At 27.8% G+C, this 23,953-nt stretch overlaps 1 protein-coding gene across 1 annotated transcript in view; it reads right to left on the bottom strand.

Annotated features, from left to right (window-relative positions):
- LOC111687380 (glutamate receptor ionotropic, kainate 1) overlaps positions 1–23,953 on the bottom strand; it is a 54,141-nt gene that overhangs the window by 28,437 nt on the left and 1,751 nt on the right. The window contains exons 2-3 of the mRNA XM_046948472.1: positions 9,214–9,389; positions 9,082–9,135 (exon numbers count right to left, since the gene is read on the bottom strand). Coding sequence (XP_046804428.1) covers positions 9,082–9,135; positions 9,214–9,389 — 230 coding nt within the window. The remainder of the gene's footprint in view (positions 1–9,081; positions 9,136–9,213; positions 9,390–23,953) is intronic.

Genomic DNA, 23,953 nt, shown 5'->3' with positions numbered 1-23,953 from the left:
GCTGCTTTTAATCGATTTATATCGAGACGAGGTTGTCCCACTACTATGTTTTCCGACAACGAAACGAACTTTGTGGGAGCTTCTCGTGAACTAGAAGGGGATTTTTTTAGTCGTGCTCGGATGTGTTCCACTTACGGTATTAATGGACTAACATGGCGATTTATTTCAGCGGGAGTTCGAAGTTTTAAATTTCATTTCGGTAAAGAAGCTAAGTCCGTAAAAAATATTGAAGAATTATCGACGGTTCTTGCAAGAATTGAGGCTTGTCTTAATTCGAGACCGTTGTGTCCTATGAGTGATGATCCGAATGAGCCAGTAGCTCTTACTCCTGGTCATTTTTTGATCGGGTCACCCATCCTTGTTCCACCGGAGCCTTCTATTTACGTACCTCAAATCAGTCCCATGTATATATATGAATGTTAAAGCTCTTGCCCATCATTACTGTAAACAATAGAAGGAGGAATATCATTCAAATCTTCATAAATGATATAAATGGAAATACCCTGAACGAGACTTATATGTAGGTGACTTAGTAGTTATAAAAAATGAACAAATGTCTCCGACTTCATGGAAACTTGGTAGAGTCGTTAAAACTTATCCGGGAAGTGATGAACACGTTCGCGTCGCTGACATACGAACAGAAAATGACATAATAAAGCGACCAATCAGAAAATTTTTTGTTTTGACTAATGAAACTATATAAAATTAAAATATTAAATAATTTTCCTTGTTCCTAGTACCATTGACGCTTTAACCATTGCAATGGAAAATGCGCTCTTAGAGTCCGACAAGGAAGTAATGGAGGACCAAGGATCTAAGGTGGCTACAGTAGCTGATCCAGCCCCTGCTACAATACCGGATCCAGTTCCTGCTCCAACACCATCTCCAAGCCCTACTCCAACACCTACTTCGGCATCTGCTTTAGCACCAGAGTTGCCTGCTTTAGTCATCGCTTGTCCAGATACAGCAGCAGCTCCACCAACAACAAAGTCTTCGAAAGAGTAACACTCGGGTTCGAAAGTTTCGGAATCTTCAAATTCCAAATGCCTTCAATGTAAGGGTAAACATCTCCTTTATAAATTGCGCACTTCCGAAAATTGAGTCACGAGCAGAAGCTACGATTTGTCGTGTTGTATCGCAATTGTTACCGTCGCTTATCGACTAAGCATTTAGCAATCGATTGCAAATCGCTAATGAAATGCAATGAATGTAACGAAAGTCACCACACTCTTTTGCACGCTTCGGGAAAAGAGCCATCAAAAAAGGTGGTTAAATCTAAAGGTAAACCCTCGTGTTCCGTTGACAAATAAATATTTGATGGGGTGCAGTTAGCTGATCCCAATTTTAATCAGTCGGAAAACGTCGCGCTGGTGTTAGGACCCGTATTGAGTTCGGCCATAATTAAAGGAAAAATCGATTCGAGTCCGGGAATTCCTCTTGCGCAATATACTTTGTTTGGATGGGTCATTTCCGGCCAATCCCCGTATTAAAACAATAAAATTTATTTAATTTGACCTGTGTATCTGTGAAAGTCGAGAGACTTCGTAAAAATCTGCCTTCGGGACTTCGGTTCTGTGCTGAAAGTCGAAAGACTTCGTAAAAATCTGCCTTCGGGACTTCGGTTGTGCTGAAAGTCGAGAGACTTCGTAAAAATCTGCCTTCGGGACTTCGGTTCTAAGGGGAAAGTCGAGAGACTTCGTAAAAATCTACCATGGCCCTTGGACCTTTCGTCGATATATTTAAAATTTGAAAAAATAATAATTTTTAAAAAGAAAAATATAATTGAAAGGAAAACAAAATATAAATCCATATATAATAATGAAAAAAATGTATATATGTATAAGTTTATCCTAGATTTATTAACCTTTATTTCTCATTTGTTGTTGCAACTGACTTTGTCGTTGCTAGGTGGCCGGAAATGTTCATTTTAGAAATTAATTTGAAATCCTATTTTTTATTCCCTTTATACTACGTTAGGATTTATCTAACTACTTCTTTTTTCATCTTTGAAAAAGTGTAGAGATAAATTCTAACTAGTAAAACCGCTAGCGGTATAACGTAATTCGTTTTTTTGTTTTTTTAAAACACATGTTAAGTGAACGCCATTACCACCACTTGGTTAAGTGCACAACCCCTATTGAGAATCTTTAAGGTAAATATAAATTTAATAAATAAATTTTTTATTGAAAGAACTTAACTCTTTCTTGTCTTTTTATTTCTTTTTTGCACACACACATAAACAAATACAATTACTACAGCAATAGAATACAGTGTACTAAAAATGAAACTATCTGTACCTGACAATAAACTACCATATGGCATAAAAATATTCAATTTAAGAATATCTATAAAAGAAATTGGATAAGATATAAGGATATAAACAATCACTATCAAATGACTAAATTGAACAAGGTTATTAAAAAGGAATAATATGCTTTCAACATTAGATAAATATTCTTCTTCATTCTGGAATTTATCAAATATTTTTAAAAGAAAGCACAAAAACATACCTTTACTTAAAACCAATTCTAGAATATACAGTACACTTAAAGAAAAATGCAATATTTTAGCGGATGCGTTTTGCTTAAAAAATAATATCTCAAGCCATCTTAGTGACAACGAAACAACTATTTCAGTTAATAATGTCGTAAATAGGTTAAAAGGCTCTGAAATGTGTAATATATCTCCGAGTTATTATATAACAGGAAAAACGAAAAACTACATTAAGATTATTAAAAACAAAAAATCATAGATGAAATAAACAACATATGTTTAAAAAATCTTCCAAAGAATAGAATCAAATATGTTACAAATGTATTCAATGCTTCAAGCTATGTTATTTTCCAAATCAATGGAAAAAATCAAAAACTATAGCAATACCTAAACCAAATAAACATGCTGAATCTCCGGAGTCTTATAGACCCATTAGTCATTTACCGCCAATTAGCAAAATATTGGAGAAAATCAATAAGAATAAAATACTTTATTTTGTTGACGTTCATTAAATATTACCGCCTTACCAATTTGGGTTCAGAAGACAACACAACCACTACCTAAAATTAAGAAAATTGTTAAACATTGTTTTACACCTCAAAATCCTTTACAATTATTAAACCACAAATTGGGAAGAAAATGTTAAGTATCTAGGAGTTATATTAGATACAAAATTAAACTTCTAAAACTACATTCCATATATTGTAGACAAAATAAACCGGATTACACAAATATTAAACCCCCTAGATAACAGGAAATAGAAACTATCAATTCAAAACAAAAACATAATAATTAAATCTATTTTTCACCCAATAATGTTTTATTGTACACCTGTATGGTAAACGTCAGCATATTGTCGCATGAAGAAACTTCAAGCTATATATGTATATATGTATGTATGTATGTATGTATGTATGTATATATATAATATAATATATATATATATATAATATTATATATATATAATAATATATATATATATATATATATATATATATATATATATATATATATATATATATATATATATATAATATTATATATACATAAAATATTTAAATCTATTTTTCACCCAATAATGTGTTATTGTACACCTGTATGGTAAACGTCAGCATATTGTCGCATGAAGAAACTTCAAGCTATATATGTATGTATATATGTATGTATGTATGTATGTATGTATATATATATATATATATATATATATATATATATATATATATATTATATATATATATATATATATATATAAATATATATATATATATATATATATATATATATATATATATATATATATATATATATATATATATATATATATATATATATATATATATATATATATATATATATATATTATATATAATATATATATATATATATATATATATATTATATATATATATATATATATGTATATAAACTAGATTTATCCTTGTAGAACTAGGTAGACGTTGAATGCACATAAACACGATAATTGGGTCCTTGTCCAGATTGAAGCTAAAATTTAATTTGTGAAGATAAATATAGTACACTGCAATAACTTCGCAATAATTTTTATGTCATCTTTGTCAAATCATGTTAGCCAACACTGATTGCACATTTGTTAAACAACTACTTAAGATATAATTTCCCTCTTCTATCATCAAACAAACAAAAACGGGAAACATTTTATTTTTGGATAAAATTTTATAAAAACTTATGATTTTTTAAATTTAAAACTCTTAAAATGGAGATTTTTATTTTTTTTGTTCTTAAAAACTAAGTTATTGAAGTGAACGGAGAAAACTAAAAAAATATTGGTACTCTATGCACTATAACAAAAAAAGGAAATTATGCTCTAATAATTGATTTTATAGGAAAAATAATAAGAATCAGTTTAATTTCACATATAATGCTTCAAAAGAGCATTTGTTATCCAAAGTTGTACTTTTTCAAAAATATTTCAAAAATTTGTTTCCTTTCCTAAATGGTGCAAAATAATTTTTTTTACCATTAACCCTGTAGATGTAATGAGACTTTAAATTTTCAAATTTTAATTTAACAATGCTATATTTCGAAAACCACGAAAGTTATAAGACCCAAAGTGTGTCATTATACATCATTATTAAAATCGGAGAAGACGATGAAAACCACTATTGTTTGATCGGAAATTAATAAACCACAAGCCAACATTAAAACCATCATAACTCCTAAACAAATTACAATAAATTAAAAATTTTAACTCTATCCTTTTTGGCGCATTGAATATTATATTTACGAATGATGCATCTAAATTCTGTCTTAAATTTTCATGTAGAATAGTATACTAAATTCGGATTTGAAATATGTTCCTCGTTTTTCGGTCTATAAAATAAAAACAAAATAATTACGCCAATATTAGCGCTGTTCCAAAAACTTTAATAAAAAGGTATGATATCACAATTTCAAATATATTGTGTGAAGCCTAATATATCCTGTGAGGCATGGTTTGTTGTTTCAACACTTTATGAATTTTTACTTTGAATATACTTTTTCGTATTGATCATATTGGCTTTGAGAATCGATTCACAAATTTTCATAAAAATGAAAACATTTTTTTGATTGTTTGTTAGAAAGTTGTTGGTGTCGGATTTTAAATCGTGTGTTTTTAAAATTTATTTGAAAAATTTGAATCATCATTGGAATTTCTATGAGGAAACATTTTTCTTGGATATTTGTAAAATTTACATCCATATTTTGTGTTTGTCACCAATTGGTCTACTCGTGGGATTTCTTGGGATCCTTGTGTTCCATTTGTAAACCGGGGCTGTTTCCCCGGACTATTTAATTGTGGAAGATTATTTTCATTTTATTGTGAAGGTGCTATTTTTATTGAACGCATACAAAACTTTTTCTTTGGAATTGACGAAAATAAAAGCGTTGGCAGATAATTAAGGACACAACATAGTTCATTTTGTAATCTGCTCAGATAACCCCACGGCTTGGACATATACATAACTAAACATACCAATTTGATTTGTACATATAACCAGACTTTCGAATACATTTGGTTTCGGGATTCTCAGTTAATGTAATTGAGGTCCTGGAATTCCTAATTGCTTTACAAATTTCTCCCGGATCTGACAAATCAAACCTTTTGAACAAATGTATACAATTTTAATTTAATTTGTTCACAAAGGAAAATAAATCGCCAGAACGTATACGTAATTTAATCATAGTTTTAAATTATACTTTAAATTCATTCCTAAAATCCATTAATTAATAATATAATTTTTTTTTTTACTTTTAATCTTTTAAATCCTATTAATTTCTTTTATAATCTAAAAATCGTTCAACAATATTCTTATTTCAATGTTTTAATCTAATTCGAAAACCTAAATTACGTCACCGTAGTATGTGAAAGTAGTGAAAAATCAAATTTAACATTAACATGACTATATAACATTTATATCAAAACGTCAGCATTTTATTTATACATAAACACAACAATTTTAACATTTCGAGTGAAAATTTATTTGCATAACATCTTAAGGTCATCATAATTCAGATTCCATCGACATCAGGCCTGAAGTCTACGTGGAAAAAAATATTTGGTGAGTTAAATGTCATTTTTTTATAATTTTTCACTCAATAATACCAATAAAATTTTAACATAAAAGATACACACATTTATATACGTTTACAGTTTGAGATTCATTGGTAAGAAATGTTTATTACATTTTTTTTAATACCAATTAATCTCAAAACTGAAAATTCAAATAGTTTGTAGTTTATTGATACACTATGTTAATAACATTGAATACAAACTAATTTGTAAACTTGTCATTTCAAAATAAATTACATGCATTATGGGAAAGTTTGAAATGCACTGTTTATGTCATCAAAGTTTTCTATGTTGAATGAATGACAAAATGTTAATAACATTAAAATAATTAGTTATATAACTTATACGCACACTTTACACTTATTTACATTCATACATATATACTACTTATTTTATACATACTATTATTTGGAATGTTAATAACATATAAACAAAATGTTATTAACATGGGTTTTCTATTTTGAATATAAATGTGATTTTTTTTGTGTTATCGAACAAATTTGATTTTTTTTTTAAATATATGTAAATATTTTGTTGTGGTGGTTTCATCGAATGTTGATAACATTTTAAATTTTGTTTGAATTTAGATTTTAACATTGTTTTTATATAATTTTTTTTTTGACATTTGTTGTTGTTTCGTTTTTAAATGTTTTTTTGTTATTTTGATTATTTTGCATATATTTAAAACTATTAATTTTAGAATATTTTATGATTAAAATAAATTTGTCAGTTTTTAAATGATTATAACAAATAATTTTTTTATTTTTCAATACAATATGAATTGTTAGAATTGTAGTTATTTTTAAATTCTCGAAAGGTTAAGGGACACTCGGTAGGTAAGTCAACTTTGGGCTATCCAAAACTATTATATACGATAGCATGGTTTGGGTGGGTAAAGAATTTAGAGGAGGAAATTACACCTATCCCTCTTCAACCTGGCTTCTCTCTTTTCCTTTTCTCTTTATTGTTTTAGTTTATTTTATTTTTTTCTTTTAATTTAGTATTATTTTAATTTTTTTGTCGATTTGGTATTGTGCTACCTATATTTTTAATTGTGTTTCGAACGGCAAATTGACTTGATAGGGGCAAGATCCACCCCATTTTCCATGAGCACGGCCGGTGTTGAAAGGTAGCAGCCCCTTGATAGTTAAGCCCTTGCGGTTTCGTTCGTTACAATCCATATGTATTACATATGTATTATTACTTATTACTTATATATATCCATATGTATTTGTTATTACTTAAAATTAAATAAATTCATTGCATTCTTTAAAATTTATTTATCTAATCTAAATTAAAAAAAATGTAAAATCGACTTTTGGATTGAAAAGTATATACTGCATAAAAATACATGTTGTCACAAATTTTTCATACTCTATTGTCAAAAATCCGATTTTATTGACATGAAATTCAAAAAGGCGTTACAACAAATTAGTAATTTCCGCAAGTCAGAAAGTCTTAAAAAGCACATTCTGGCGGTACAGTCATATCTAAAAATTTTTATTAATGTTTGTTTTTATAGCAACAAAAGTGTTTTTACACCCATTCGCATTTCAGGTGACGATATGCATGTAAGAACTATAATTAAATACTAAGAACAAAACAATAAAAAATAACAATTTAGTCTAGTTTGATGATAGAAGAGGGAAATTATATCTTACTCAAAGTCTTACAGAGCGGAATCGATAGTTTTCTTACGACACATTCTATTTGTAATGTGCCTACAGATAATTGGGACCCAATTATCGTGTTATGTGTATTCAACGTCTACCTAGTTCTACAAGGATAAATCTAGTTTATCTACATAGAAATATTTAATTTTCTAAAAGCATGAATTCTGACTTTGCAATGTCTTTAGGAAATTAAAGGTACAAACTTTATTACTTGGAATCTTCAGCGCAATCACATGCTTCTTCTGTTAAAATTTCTTGTATTTTATGTCCTAATCAGTCACACTACATGCAGAATTGTCGTCGTTTTAAAAGTATTCCAATATCCGACAGAATTTCTACAGTGAATGACCATAATTTCTGCACTAATTGCCTTTCGAGGACACATACTGCCAGAAGTTGCAAAATAAATAATAATATTTATATATGCAATAATCGACATTACTCGATGCTTCATTTACAAAATTTAGAAAATTCTGTATTTGAAAGACCTACTGTTTTTACGGAACTGAATTCTGGAGCGTTTCTACGACCCACTTACTCATACGTCCTATAATGTAACACAAGTATTTTATACTAGTCAAAATCAGTCTGTTAGGGACAGCTACGGTAAATATAATTCATAATAACAATAAATATCAAGTCCTTGCATTAATTGATTCTATTTCGGAATGCTCTTATATTTCTAAACGAAAAAGGTTAAAACTTCCCACGTATTCTGCACACTCTAAGGTTCCTGACATCAATAATGTAGTTATTGGAGTTTGTAAATATTGTCCTGTGGAAATTGGTTCCGATTTAGACTCTTTAATTACTCTTAGTACAAACGCATTTGTTTTACCAAAAAATTTGGGAAATTTGCCTTCAACTTTCGTAAATATCGATATTAAAAAAATATTGCCAAATCTTTGTTTGGCGGATTCTAATCTTTTAGATAGTAGGCCTGTAGATATATTGGTGCGGATTTATATCATCGTATTATTTTACCGGAGGTACAGAAAATTTATCTTAGAGTCATTATTGGCACAGAAAATCATATTTGGCTGGATTCTGACAGGACCAGCCAATCCTAGGACTTTGAATCACATATCGCAAATTTACAATGCACTGCGTGGTCTAACGCTTCTTAACGTTTATTTAAATATCAGTTAAAAAGCTCACAATAAATATTAAATACATTACGGTGGCATGGTCATAAATGACCAAAATGTACCTTTTGTATATTGTTCTTTATCATATATGTACTTTTGATCAAATTCTGTTGTTTAAAAAGTATAACGCCATATTCTTCAATTACACTCTAAAGTACTTAAAAATATATGTACTTACAAATGTTGTAAACATATAATGATACCGATAATCATTCATTTGAAGTTGCAAAATCTTGAAAATATATAGAGAAATAATATATAAAGGATTTGATAAAATAATAAATAAAATATATATTTTATATGTACTTACTGCACGAAAAAATAATTTAATGTTTTCCGGATTTGTATCTACTATAATTTTGTATATTTCTTTCTGTCTTATCGCTCGTAAAACTTGTCTATATGAATCAGGTGTGACTTGACGTATATACATTTCCGTTGGTATTTCTGCTCTTGTATGCATTAGATCCTGTTGTTTAAATAAGCCTAAATATTAAAAACATTTATTATTAATATTATTATTGATTACATTCAATTTAATCTGCTTATAGAATGTGTATATTAGAGGAGTACTGAGGAACATTTTTTAGTAATTTTACAATTTTTAATAGATTTTCTGACATAAATTTAAATTTTATTTAAATGTCCACATTTGACCCTTGCCCCTATAAAAAAACCCCTTTTAAAATTTGACTTTAATGTTCACAGTTTTGTTCAGCAATAGGTGACTTATGTATATCTGAGGTAAAGTACAATTCAACTTAAATGTTTTATTATGAAAACTCAATCACATTTTACTTTTTGTAACTGTTGTAGGGCCTCGCCCGACTAAAATTTCTTGTTTAATCCTTAAAGTCAATTTCTGGACCAAAAAGTCCTTAAAATTTTAGAAATTGAAAATTAACTTAAATTTGTAGGAAAATTTAAAAAACTTTTTTTGAGAAATTGTACTGAAATCAGCATTTTCAATCACTAATAGGGAACTAAGGACATTTTCAAATGCAATAGATTTAAAGAACTGTTCAGTTTAAATTAAGTCATACCATACTTTGAATTGTAGTGACCCTGGTGTAGAGGCAAAAGCCTTCGTGGCATTTTATTAATTTTGAAAATACGTTGCATTAACCGTATAAAATATCAAGCGATTTTTTGCTGTTTGAAAAAGTACATGCAATTGAAAAAACTCAGAAACGTTTATGAGAAATTCTGCACAAAACATCAAAAACTTCTCATGGATATCAAATTTCTTTAAAAAGAACAAAATTACGTTTTTTTGCCCTAGGGAAATATGAAAAATCCTTGAATATTGACAGAGAAAACAAAACTACTTTTAGTTTGACAAACAATTTTGAGTTGTTAATCAAATAGTAAAACCACCGTTTTTATACCCTCTACTACCATCCGTGGTGATAGAGGGTATATATAACTTTGTCATTTCGTGTGTAACACCAAGAAATATTCATCTGAGACCAAACAAAGTATATATAAATATTCTTGAAACTTATGAAATTCTGAGTCGATCTAGCTTTGTCCGTCTGTCAGTATGTATAAAACATTGTCACGTTGACACGACGCAACAAAAACTAACGAAATTCATCCAAAATATTTATTACTGTGCTAGGCAGATTAGTATTGAAAATGAACAAAGTCGGTTCACATCGGGAAAAGTTATGAAACAAAATTTAAAACAACTCCGAAAAAAAGCATTTTTTTACACATTCTGATGTAATTTTCACGAAAACTATACAGAATAATTTCAGAAAATCATCGTTACTACATGAGAGCTTGACTGAAAAATTGGCGGAATCGGTCCATAATTTCATATACCTCCCATACAAAAGTACATATTCACGGAAATGAGTTTATTGTTAATAACTTCCGTCAGATTACTGATAGCTTTACAAAATTTTACAAGTTAAAATCTTAAAATTTTCAAGATCGGTCCATAATTGGTCATAGCTCCCATACAAGGTCACCTCCCGAAAAAACACTTAAACACACGTAACTCATTACTAAATTAATATATCCAAAATTTGGTACAAGTATTGCTCTTATATACAGAAATATTACTGTCAAATTTGTTTCCGATCGGTTCTTAACTAGTCATAGCTCCCATACAAAGTTCCCTCCCGAAAATCATAACAAACTCTCATTACTAAATTAAGATATTCATATAAAATTTGGTACAAGTATTGCTCTTATATAGAGAAATGTTACTCATTACTAAATTCCTAAATCCATATAAAATTTGGTACAAGTATCGCTCTTATATACAGAAATGTTACTGTGAAATTTTTTTCCGATCGGTCTATAATTGGTCATATCTCACATATTAGGTCCTGCCCCGAAAATCACTTTAACCTTATTTAACTAGTTGCATTAGTGTGAGAAACTTTTGATTTTTGTGTATGATAGAAAAATAAATATCAATCATCTCTTCTCTCAAACACAAAATCAAAATTTTCCAAAAAAAAGTTTTCCTGTGTTAACCAGAGATTAAAATTACTAAAATATTAGGAACCAAAATGCATATTTTCTCTTATGCATACGTATGCAATATTAATTGCTCCCATTCGAAATATTTCTAATATTTTTGCTAAAAATATTTACCCATACAAGCTATTGCATATTACAGCTTACAGGCAAATATAAAATATTTTTACATACAATATATTACGCAGCAACTCGCTAACATATTTTTAAACATACATATATTTCATATGGCTTGCCTATAATATTAAAAATATTTTCCTACACATATTATTCGAAGTCAACAATATTGAAGCCATGCAAGCAGAACATTAAATGTATGCAAGCAAAGCATATAGGTTACAATATTTTTACTATCAATCTTAAATATTATTTACTATAGGAAATGACTTATGTTCTAAAATTTAACATTTCATGTTGAACTTGAAGAATTAAAAATGTGAAAAATGTATGAAAGATATAACCAAATTTTATTTAGAAAATTATTGAAAACGTTTGTATCTATGTACATACAGTGAATCAATTAAGTAATTTGAATCTGAACAATTATTTTTAGCAAAATAAAGCAATTTGTTTGTTGTATTTTTTAAAGAATATCTTATATTTTAATTTTCTACCATAAAAAGTAAAATCGTTATATTATTTAAAGAGATTTTTGATAAAATGTGAACGTATTGTTAATTTTATGGGTCAACAGTTTTTTTTTTTGCTTTTTTAGGTTTTTTGTTAATTTTTTATTATTGCTGCATTATTTTATAAAATTTAATATTTTTATTACTCCTATATATTAGAATAACATTTTTTAAATATTTTAGAAGTGGAACGACTAAAGTTGGACATTTCTTAACCGATTTATTATCCTATATACCTATCAGAATTTATCAATATTTGACTTAACATGAAATCTATCGTTTTCATTAAATTTCAAAAATAATAAGTAATTTTGATTTGAATACATGATATATTAGATAATCAATGGATTTGGACCTAGAAAAAATGTTTTGTGAGGTATTAATCTATACACTATTATAACAAAAACAATCCGGGTTTTTGGTCATTTTGTATTGATAAAAAAACTTCATTACGGAAACTCCATCTATTTGGGGAGTATTGTGTAAATTTTATTTAGAATTGTATAATATTATTCTTATTCAATAAATCTAACACTAAGTACCATCCTAGCCACTCTAAGTATGGGAACATCACCAAATACCACTATAGAACTATTAAATGCCAAAATCTTCATTTTCAACCTTATATTTTAAATTCTTTATTTTGTGAATAAGATACAGTATCTGGATAGTTATTCTTGATTTGGGTTCTAAATATATATGTGTATGTATTAGGTGAAAAATATTGCTTTTGTTGACGTTACGGTATGATAACCACCTTTATTTTAAAATATCTAAATTAGGTATTTTTCCTGTACTACACGACAGTTCACTTTACATTGGTTCCAAGCAACCTAAGGTGTGTTTAGAGGTCTAAATTTAAACATAGTGTTCCTCCCAGTTTGTTTATAGATTTTGAAAAAGATAAATCTGGAGTCCAATAGTTTTCCTTGGATACAAGTCGCCTCCCTTTGGCAGTTAAAGATTTTGAAAGAGCACTCAGTGCGTTTTTTCTAATAATTCTTCCACTACTCCAATTTATATTTTTTAATGTTATTGATTAAACATCCAATGAGGATATGATTTTTGCAAATCGCAATTGAAAAATACTTAAGGAAGAGTTCCTTTTAACAATAAAACAATAAATTCCAAAAAAAATTTGAAAAACCCAATGAAATTAACCGGAATTCTCAATATGCAAAATACTTTATTGACATGCAAATTCTGATGAAAAATAATAAAATGCAACAACAAATGCACCAAAATTTGTAATTTTTAATTAGAAAACATATATTTACTTTTGACAGTTTTTTCGAATTTTATTTATGAACAAAAAACAAAATTCTCTTACAAAAAGGTAGGCAAAAAACTTAGTTGGTTCACTGTATGTATGGATGTTTTATGTATGTATATTATGGGAAAAATGTATGCATGAAATAACCAAATTTCAATTAGAAAATGATTGAGTTGAATTATTGAATGTATATTAAATTAATGTTTAATTTTTAAGTGGAGTATTAAAATGAATGTATTTGTATTGATTGTAAAAGGTAATATAATTAGAAAAAAAATTTATATATGTACATACTTAGAGGATGAGGATGCAAAAACTACAAACAATTTCATTTAGATATAAAAAAAATTGTAAATTCGTATTGATTGTATCAGGAGAAGAAAAAAAGGTGTAAGTCGCATTAAAAAGTGTATGCTTATGTATGCACATACATACATTCATACATACATATATACATACATACATACATACATACATACATACATACATACATACATACATACATACATACATACATACATACATACATACATACATACATACATACATACATACATACATACATACATACATACATACATACATATGAATCTAAAAATATATTCAAATATGTATGTAAAAAATTGTTTTTACAGAATATATTTTAACAAATTGTTTGTAACATGAAATGACATGAATAATATGAATGATATGAAATGAAAAATGAAAAAAAATCCTATATAAAGCAAGAAACAATAACAATAAGTTTGTAAACAGGTAGTAATACATTCGTAAGGTCTATGAAAAGATCAATAATGAAGGAAATTATAGGTATTTTAGAAATTTGTAACAGGATGGCAAAAAATTAAGAGGGGACATAAAACATAAAATGTTGTTTTTGTAATTTTACATTGTGAAAAATTAAAATAACAAAAGTGTATGATTGTATTATATACATTAGAGTGCTCCTAGCTTGTATGAAGGAAAAAAATTTTATCCTACAGACCACCCCCCCTAGAATTCTTCTATGGGTTATAAAAATAAGTCGTGCAAAAAATTAGGTCAATAGGATTACGTTAACTGGCGCCGCAACGGCTCTGAAGTTTGAAGATGCATTTACAAGGGGAAAATATGCAATTTTTTCAGTTTTCACAAAAATTGATACCAAGGTTTAATGCCTAAATCTTTTTAAGCTGAATTAATGGGATTGCAAACGGGTTTTATTGAAATATGTCCAAATTGGCATGTTTTTAAAACATCGGGGTCATTTTGACCCCAGAGCCGTTTAAGGGTTAATTTATTTTTTTTCACTATTATTGTAAATATCGGTTGTTAATAAATAAATTTCTTAAGTTTTATGATAATCCACCTAAAAATAGAAACAATTTCGACTAGTTTCCATCAAAATTTGCAAATATTACAAAATTTGACCTTCGACCTTTAAAGTTTATGGGTTATTGGCGTCCAAATTACATGAAACTGTTGATTTTTATTTAGAAATATGTGGACTAATAAATTTACAAAAAGTTCCATTTAAAATACACAACAATATAATAAAAAGGCTAATTTTGCAAAATATTACATAAAAATGGGTTTTTCTCGAAATCCGCTGAATTCAAATTGCAGGTACAGGCAAACTATAAGAGGTATTGACCTAATTTTTTTACTGTTTTATTCCCTAATCTGTTGTCCATAAATCCCTATGAGTATCACTAAGTATCACAAAAAACTAAAATTTGAATGTTGAAACGACCGTTAAAAATATCAAAATTTGGTTGAAAAATGTAAAAGTTATTAAAAATTCCCCAGGCCATTATCGTGTCTCAGAGCACTTGAATTTGAAATGTGATAAAAAATAAACATATTTTTGAAAATATCCTAATAAAACAATTGTATTACTTAAAATACAACTGTAGTTACTTGAATATGAGTTTTTGTTCTTATAGAATAACGTAAACCTGTTCTCAGCTATGGTCGAAAAATTTTGATATTTTTAACGGTCGTTTCAAAATTCAAATTTTAGTTGTTTTGATACTTTGTTAAACAAATTTCAATATTAGGGATTTATGGACAACAGATTAGGGAATAAAACAGTAAAAAAATTAGGTCAATACCTCTTATAGTTTGCCTGTATCTGCAATTTGAATTCAGCGGATTTCGAGAAAAACCCATTTTTATGAAATATTTTGAAAAATTAGCCTTTTTGTTATATTGTTGTGTATTTTAAATGGAACCTTTTGTAAATTTATTAGTCCACATATTTCTAAATAAAAATCAATAGTTTCATGTAATTTGGACGCCATTAACCCATAAACTTTAAAGGTCAAATTTTGTAATATTTGCAATTTTCGATGGAAACTAGTCGAATTGTTTCTATTTTTAGGTAGATTATCATAAAACTTAAGAAATTTATTTATTAACAACCGATATTTACAATAATAGTGAAAAAAAATAAATTAACCCTTAAACGGCCTTGGGGTCAAAATCACCCCGATATTTTAAAAACATGCCAATTTGGACATATTCAATAAAACCCGTTTGCAATCCCATTAATTCTTTGACAATAAATGCAAAACAAATTGTTTAATGACAAAATTTTTGTGAAAACTGAAAAAATTGCATATTTTCCCCTTGTAAATGCATCTTCAAACTTCAGAGCCGTTGCGGCGCCAGTTAACGTAATCCTATTGACCTAATTTTTTGCACGACTTATTTTTATAACCCATAGAAGAATTCTAGGGGGGGTGGTCTGTAGGATAAAATTTTTTTCCTTCATACAAGCTAGGAGCACTCTAATGTATATAATACAATCATACACTTTTGTTATTTTAATTTTTCACAATGTAAAATTACAAAAACAACATTTTATGTTTTATGTCCCCTCTTAATTTTTTGCCATCCTGTTACAAATTTCTAAAATACCTATAATTTCCTTCATTATTGATCTTTTCATAGACCTTACGAATGTATTACTACCTGTTTACAAACTTATTGTTATTGTTTCTTGCTTTATATAGGATTTTTTTTCATTTTTCATTTCATATCATTCATATTATTCATGTCATTTCATGTTACAAACAATTTGTTAAAATATATTCTGTAAAAACAATTTTTTACATACATATTTGAATATATTTTTAGATTCATATGTATGTATGTATGTATGTATGTATGTATGTATGTATGTATGTATGTATGTATGTATGTATGTATGTATGTATGTATGTATGTATGTATGTATGTATGTATGTATGTATGTATGTATGTATGTATGTATGTATGTATGTATATATGTATGTATGAATGTATGTATGTGCATACATAAGCATACACTTTTTAATGCGACTTACACCTTTTTTTCTTCTCCTGATACAATCAATACGAATTTACAATTTTTTTTATATCTAAATGAAATTGTTTGTAGTTTTTGCATCCTCATCCTCTAAGTATGTACATATATAATTTTTTTTCTAATTATATTACCTTTTACAATCAATACAAATACATTCATTTTAATACTCCACTTAAAAATTAAACATTAATTTAATATACATTCAATAATTCAACTCAATCATTTTCTAATTGAAATTTGGTTATTTCATGCATACATTTTTCCCATAATATACATACATAAAACATCCATACATACAGTGAACCAACTAAGTTTTTTGCCTACCTTTTTGTAAGAGAATTTTGTTTTTTGTTCATAAATAAAATTCGAAAAAACTGTCAAAAGTAAATATATGTTTTCTAATTAAAAATTACAAATTTTGGTGCATTTGTTGTTGCATTTTATTATTTTTCATCAGAATTTGCATGTCAATAAAGTATTTTGCATATTGAGAATTCCGGTTAATTTCATTGGGTTTTTCAAATTTTTTTTTGGAATTTATTGTTTTATTGTTAAAAGGAACTCTTCCTTAAGTATTTTTCAATTGCGATTTGCAAAAATCATATCCTCATTGGATGTTTAATCAATAACATTAAAAAATATAAATTGGAGTAGTGGAAGAATTATTAGAAAAAACGCACTGAGTGCTCTTTCAAAATCTTTAACTGCCAAAGGGAGGCGACTTGTATCCAAGGAAAACTATTGGACTCCAGATTTATCTTTTTCAAAATCTATAAACAAACTGGGAGGAACACTATGTTTAAATTTAGACCTCTAAACACACCTTAGGTTGCTTGGAACCAATGTAAAGTGAACTGTCGTGTAGTACAGGAAAAATACCTAATTTAGATATTTTAAAATAAAGGTGGTTATCATACCGTAACGTCAACAAAAGCAATATTTTTCACCTAATACATACACATATATATTTAGAACCCAAATCAAGAATAACTATCCAGATACTGTATCTTATTCACAAAATAAAGAATTTAAAATATAAGGTTGAAAATGAAGATTTTGGCATTTAATAGTTCTATAGTGGTATTTGGTGATGTTCCCATACTTAGAGTGGCTAGGATGGTACTTAGTGTTAGATTTATTGAATAAGAATAATATTATACAATTCTAAATAAAATTTACACAATACTCCCCAAATAGATGGAGTTTCCGTAATGAAGTTTTTTTATCAATACAAAATGACCAAAAACCCGGATTGTTTTTGTTATAATAGTGTATAGATTAATACCTCACAAAACATTTTTTCTAGGTCCAAATCCATTGATTATCTAATATATCATGTATTCAAATCAAAATTACTTATTATTTTTGAAATTTAATGAAAACGATAGATTTCATGTTAAGTCAAATATTGATAAATTCTGATAGGTATATAGGATAATAAATCGGTTAAGAAATGTCCAACTTTAGTCGTTCCACTTCTAAAATATTTAAAAAATGTTATTCTAATATATAGGAGTAATAAAAATATTAAATTTTATAAAATAATGCAGCAATAATAAAAAATTAACAAAAAACCTAAAAAAGCAAAAAAAAAAACTGTTGACCCATAAAATTAACAATACGTTCACATTTTATCAAAAATCTCTTTAAATAATATAACGATTTTACTTTTTATGGTAGAAAATTAAAATATAAGATATTCTTTAAAAAATACAACAAACAAATTGCTTTATTTTGCTAAAAATAATTGTTCAGATTCAAATTACTTAATTGATTCACTGTATGTACATAGATACAAACGTTTTCAATAATTTTCTAAATAAAATTTGGTTATATCTTTCATACATTTTTCACATTTTATAATTCTTCAAGTTCAACATGAAATGTTAAATTTTAGAACATAAGTCATTTCCTATAGTAAATAATATTTAAGATTGATAGTAAAAATATTGTAACCTATATGCTTTGCTTGCATACATTTAATGTTCTGCTTGCATGGCTTCAATATTGTTGACTTCGAATAATATGTGTAGGAAAATATTTTAATATTATAGGCAAGCCATATGAAATATATGTATGTTTAAAAATATGTTAGCGAGTTGCTGCGTAATATATTGTATGTAAAAATATTTTATATTTGCCTGTAAGCTGTAATATGCAATAGCTTGTATGGGTAAATATTTTTAGCAAAAATATTAGAAATATTTCGAATGGGAGCAATTAATATTGCATACGTATGCATAAGAGAAAATATGCATTTTGGTTCCTAATATTTTAGTAATTTTAATCTCTGGTTAACACAGGAAAACTTTTTTTTGGAAAATTTTGATTTTGTGTTTGAGAGAAGAGATGATTGATATTTATTTTTCTATCATACACAAAAATCAAAAGTTTCTCACACTAATGCAACTAGTTAAATAAGGTTAAAGTGATTTTCGGGGCAGGACCTAATATGTGAGATATGACCAATTATAGACCGATCGGAAAAAAATTTCACAGTAACATTTCTGTATATAAGAGCGATACTTGTACCAAATTTTATATGGATTTAGGAATTTAGTAATGAGTAACATTTCTCTATATAAGAGCAATACTTGTACCAAATTTTATATGAATATCTTAATTTAGTAATGAGAGTTTGTTATGATTTTCGGGAGGGAACTTTGTATGGGAGCTATGACTAGTTAAGAACCGATCGGAAACAAATTTGACAGTAATATTTCTGTATATAAGAGCAATACTTGTACCAAATTTTGGATATATTAATTTAGTAATGAGTTACGTGTGTTTAAGTGTTTTTCGGGAGGTGACCTTGTATGGGAGCTATGACCAATTATGGACCGATCTTGAAAATTTTAAGATTTTAACTTGTAAAATTTTGTAAAGCTATCAGTAATCTGACGGAAGTTATTAACAATAAACTCATTTCCGTGAATATGTACTTTTGTATGGGAGGTATATGAAATTATGGACCGATTCCGCCAATTTTTCAGTCAAGCTCTCATGTAGTAACGATGATTTTCTGAAATTATTCTGTATAGTTTTCGTGAAAATTACATCAGAATGTGTAAAAAAATGCTTTTTTTCGGAGTTGTTTTAAATTTTGTTTCATAACTTTTCCCGATGTGAACCGACTTTGTTCATTTTCAATACTAATCTGCCTAGCACAGTAATAAATATTTTGGATGAATTTCGTTAGTTTTTGTTGCGTCGTGTCAACGTGACAATGTTTTATACATACTGACAGACGGACAAAGCTAGATCGACTCAGAATTTCATAAGTTTCAAGAATATTTATATATACTTTGTTTGGTCTCAGATGAATATTTCTTGGTGTTACACACGAAATGACAAAGTTATATATACCCTCTATCACCACGGATGGTAGTAGAGGGTATAAAAACGGTGGTTTTACTATTTGATTAACAACTCAAAATTGTTTGTCAAACTAAAAGTAGTTTTGTTTTCTCTGTCAATATTCAAGGATTTTTCATATTTCCCTAGGGCAAAAAAACGTAATTTTGTTCTTTTTAAAGAAATTTGATATCCATGAGAAGTTTTTGATGTTTTGTGCAGAATTTCTCATAAACGTTTCTGAGTTTTTTCAATTGCATGTACTTTTTCAAACAGCAAAAAATCGCTTGATATTTTATACGGTTAATGCAACGTATTTTCAAAATTAATAAAATGCCACGAAGGCTTTTGCCTCTACACCAGGGTCACTACAATTCAAAGTATGGTATGACTTAATTTAAACTGAACAGTTCTTTAAATCTATTGCATTTGAAAATGTCCTTAGTTCCCTATTAGTGATTGAAAATGCTGATTTCAGTACAATTTCTCAAAAAAAGTTTTTTAAATTTTCCTACAAATTTAAGTTAATTTTCAATTTCTAAAATTTTAAGGACTTTTTGGTCCAGAAATTGACTTTAAGGATTAAACAAGAAATTTTAGTCGGGCGAGGCCCTACAACAGTTACAAAAAGTAAAATGTGATTGAGTTTTCATAATAAAACATTTAAGTTGAATTGTACTTTACCTCAGATATACATAAGTCACCTATTGCTGAACAAAACTGTGAACATTAAAGTCAAATTTTAAAAGGGGTTTTTTTATAGGGGCAAGGGTCAAATGTGGACATTTAAATAAAATTTAAATTTATGTCAGAAAATCTATTAAAAATTGTAAAATTACTAAAAAATGTTCCTCAGTACTCCTCTAATATACACATTCTATAAGCAGATTAAATTGAATGTAATCAATAATAATATTAATAATAAATGTTTTTAATATTTAGGCTTATTTAAACAACAGGATCTAATGCATACAAGAGCAGAAATACCAACGGAAATGTATATACGTCAAGTCACACCTGATTCATATAGACAAGTTTTACGAGCGATAAGACAGAAAGAAATATACAAAATTATAGTAGATACAAATCCGGAAAACATTAAATTATTTTTTCGTGCAGTAAGTACATATATAAATATATATTTTATTTATTATTTTATCAAATCCTTTATATATTATTTCTCTATATATTTTCAAGATTTTGCAACTTCAAATGAATGATTATCGGTATCATTATATGTTTACAACATTTGTAAGTACATATATTTTTAAGTACTTTAGAGTGTAATTGAAGAATATGGCGTTATACTTTTTAAACAACAGAATTTGATCAAAAGTACATATATGATAAAGAACAATATACAAAAGGTACATTTTGGTCATTTATGACCATGCCACCGTAATGTATTTAATATTTATTGTGAGCTTTTTAACTGATATTTAAATAAACGTTAAGAAGCGTTAGACCACGCAGTGCATTGTAAATTTGCGATATGTGATTCAAAGTCCTAGGATTGGCTGGTCCTGTCAGAATCCAGCCAAATATGATTTTCTGTGCCAATAATGACTCTAAGATAAATTTTCTGTACCTCCGGTAAAATAATACGATGATATAAATCCGCACCAATATATCTACAGGCCTACTATCTAAAAGATTAGAATCCGCCAAACAAAGATTTGGCAATATTTTTTTAATATCGATATTTACGAAAGTTGAAGGCAAATTTCCCAAATTTTTTGGTAAAACAAATGCGTTTGTACTAAGAGTAATTAAAGAGTCTAAATCGGAACCAATTTCCACAGGACAATATTTACAAACTCCAATAACTACATTATTGATGTCAGGAACCTTAGAGTGTGCAGAATACGTGGGAAGTTTTAACCTTTTTCGTTTAGAAATATAAGAGCATTCCGAAATAGAATCAATTAATGCAAGGACTTGATATTTATTGTTATTATGAATTATATTTACCGTAGCTGTCCCTAACAGACTGATTTTGACTAGTATAAAATACTTGTGTTACATTATAGGACGTATGAGTAAGTGGGTCGTAGAAACGCTCCAGAATTCAGTTCCGTAAAAACAGTAGGTCTTTCAAATACAGAATTTTCTAAATTTTGTAAATGAAGCATCGAGTAATGTCGATTATTGCATATATAAATATTATTATTTATTTTGCAACTTCTGGCAGTATGTGTCCTCGAAAGGCAATTAGTGCAGAAATTATGGTCATTCACTGTAGAAATTCTGTCGGATATTGGAATACTTTTAAAACGACGACAATTCTGCATGTAGTGTGACTGATTAGGACATAAAATACAAGAAATTTTAACAGAAGAAGCATGTGATTGCGCTGAAGATTCCAAGTAATAAAGTTTGTACCTTTAATTTCCTAAAGACATTGCAAAGTCAGAATTCATGCTTTTAGAAAATTAAATATTTCTATGTAGATAAACTAGATTTATCCTTGTAGAACTAGGTAGACGTTGAATACACATAACACGATAATTGGGTCCCAATTATCTGTAGGCACATTACAAATAGAATGTGTCGTAAGAAAACTATCGATTCCGCTCTGTAAGACTTTGAGTAAGATATAATTTCCCTCTTCTATCATCAAACTAGACTAAATTGTTATTTTTTATTGTTTTGTTCTTAGTATTTAATTATAGTTCTTACATGCATATCGTCACCTGAAATGCGAATGGGTGTAAAAACACTTTTGTTGCTATAAAAACAAACATTAATAAAAATTTTTAGATATGACTGTACCGCCAGAATGTGCTTTTTAAGACTTTCTGACTTGCGGAAATTACTAATTTGTTGTAACGCCTTTTTGAATTTCATGTCAATAAAATCGGATTTTTGACAATAGAGTATGAAAAATTTGTGACAACATGTATTTTTATGCAGTATATACTTTTCAATCCAAAAGTCGATTTTACATTTTTTTTAATTTAGATTAGATAAATAAATTTTAAAGAATGCAATGAATTTATTTAATTTTAAGTAATAACAAATACATATGGATATATATAAGTAATAAGTAATAATACATATGTAATACATATGGATTGTAACGAACGAAACCGCAAGGGCTTAACTATCAAGGGGCTGCTACCTTTCAACACCGGCCGTGCTCATGGAAAATGGGGTGGATCTTGCCCCTATCAAGTCAATTTATTCAAATCTATTACAAAATAGCTTTAATCGATTCAGTAAATTCCTTACATAACTCTTTTAAAGCTATTTTAGATGAAAAAGGTATTAAAGAAAATTAAAAAAAAATCATGATTTACACATTTCCATATTCACATGATAATGAATTCCATCTGTGTTTAACATGGGATGGTAACTTAAACTCTTTACCGCCTTGGTTTTTAACAAAATATTGGAGCCCTTTTGGTTTTAATTCGATTTATTGAAAATCTTTACATAATTGCGTAATTTTACCGGCTTTTTATAAACATATACATATAATTGTACATATACATACATATGTATTATATAAAATAAGAAACCGGTCGGTTTTTGAATGTTAAAAAACCGGTAAACCGGCTTTCGGTTTCGGTTTTTGATTGTTAAAAAACCGGTAAACCGGCTTTCGGTTTCGGTTTTTCATACTCTACTCCCATAAATTAAATATTAAACATTCGAAATAAAATTTCGTAACCAAAATTATTTTATTTTTTAGGTTTTTATTTATTTTTATTTTCTAAAATGGGACTTGTATGTATAGTTGTTGGGTAAATTTTTTACCGATCATCATCACATTTGGTGGGGAAATTTTTTTCCTACAAAACAAGTTTTTTGTTAAATTTTGCGAGTTATGACAAAGTTTTAAAGTAAACTTTGTCAAAAACATTTTGGCTCCAATAAAACTTGTTTATGTCGATTACATGCTTGTCGCTCCACATTTTTCTTTAAACCAGTAACTAGCCATATAGACATTTTCTGAATAGGATCTAAT

Source organism: Lucilia cuprina, chromosome X, assembly GCF_022045245.1.
Source record: "Lucilia cuprina isolate Lc7/37 chromosome X, ASM2204524v1, whole genome shotgun sequence".
Lineage (NCBI taxonomy): Eukaryota > Metazoa > Arthropoda > Insecta > Diptera > Calliphoridae > Lucilia > Lucilia cuprina.
This window is presented reverse-complemented; position numbering and strand designations above follow the sequence as displayed.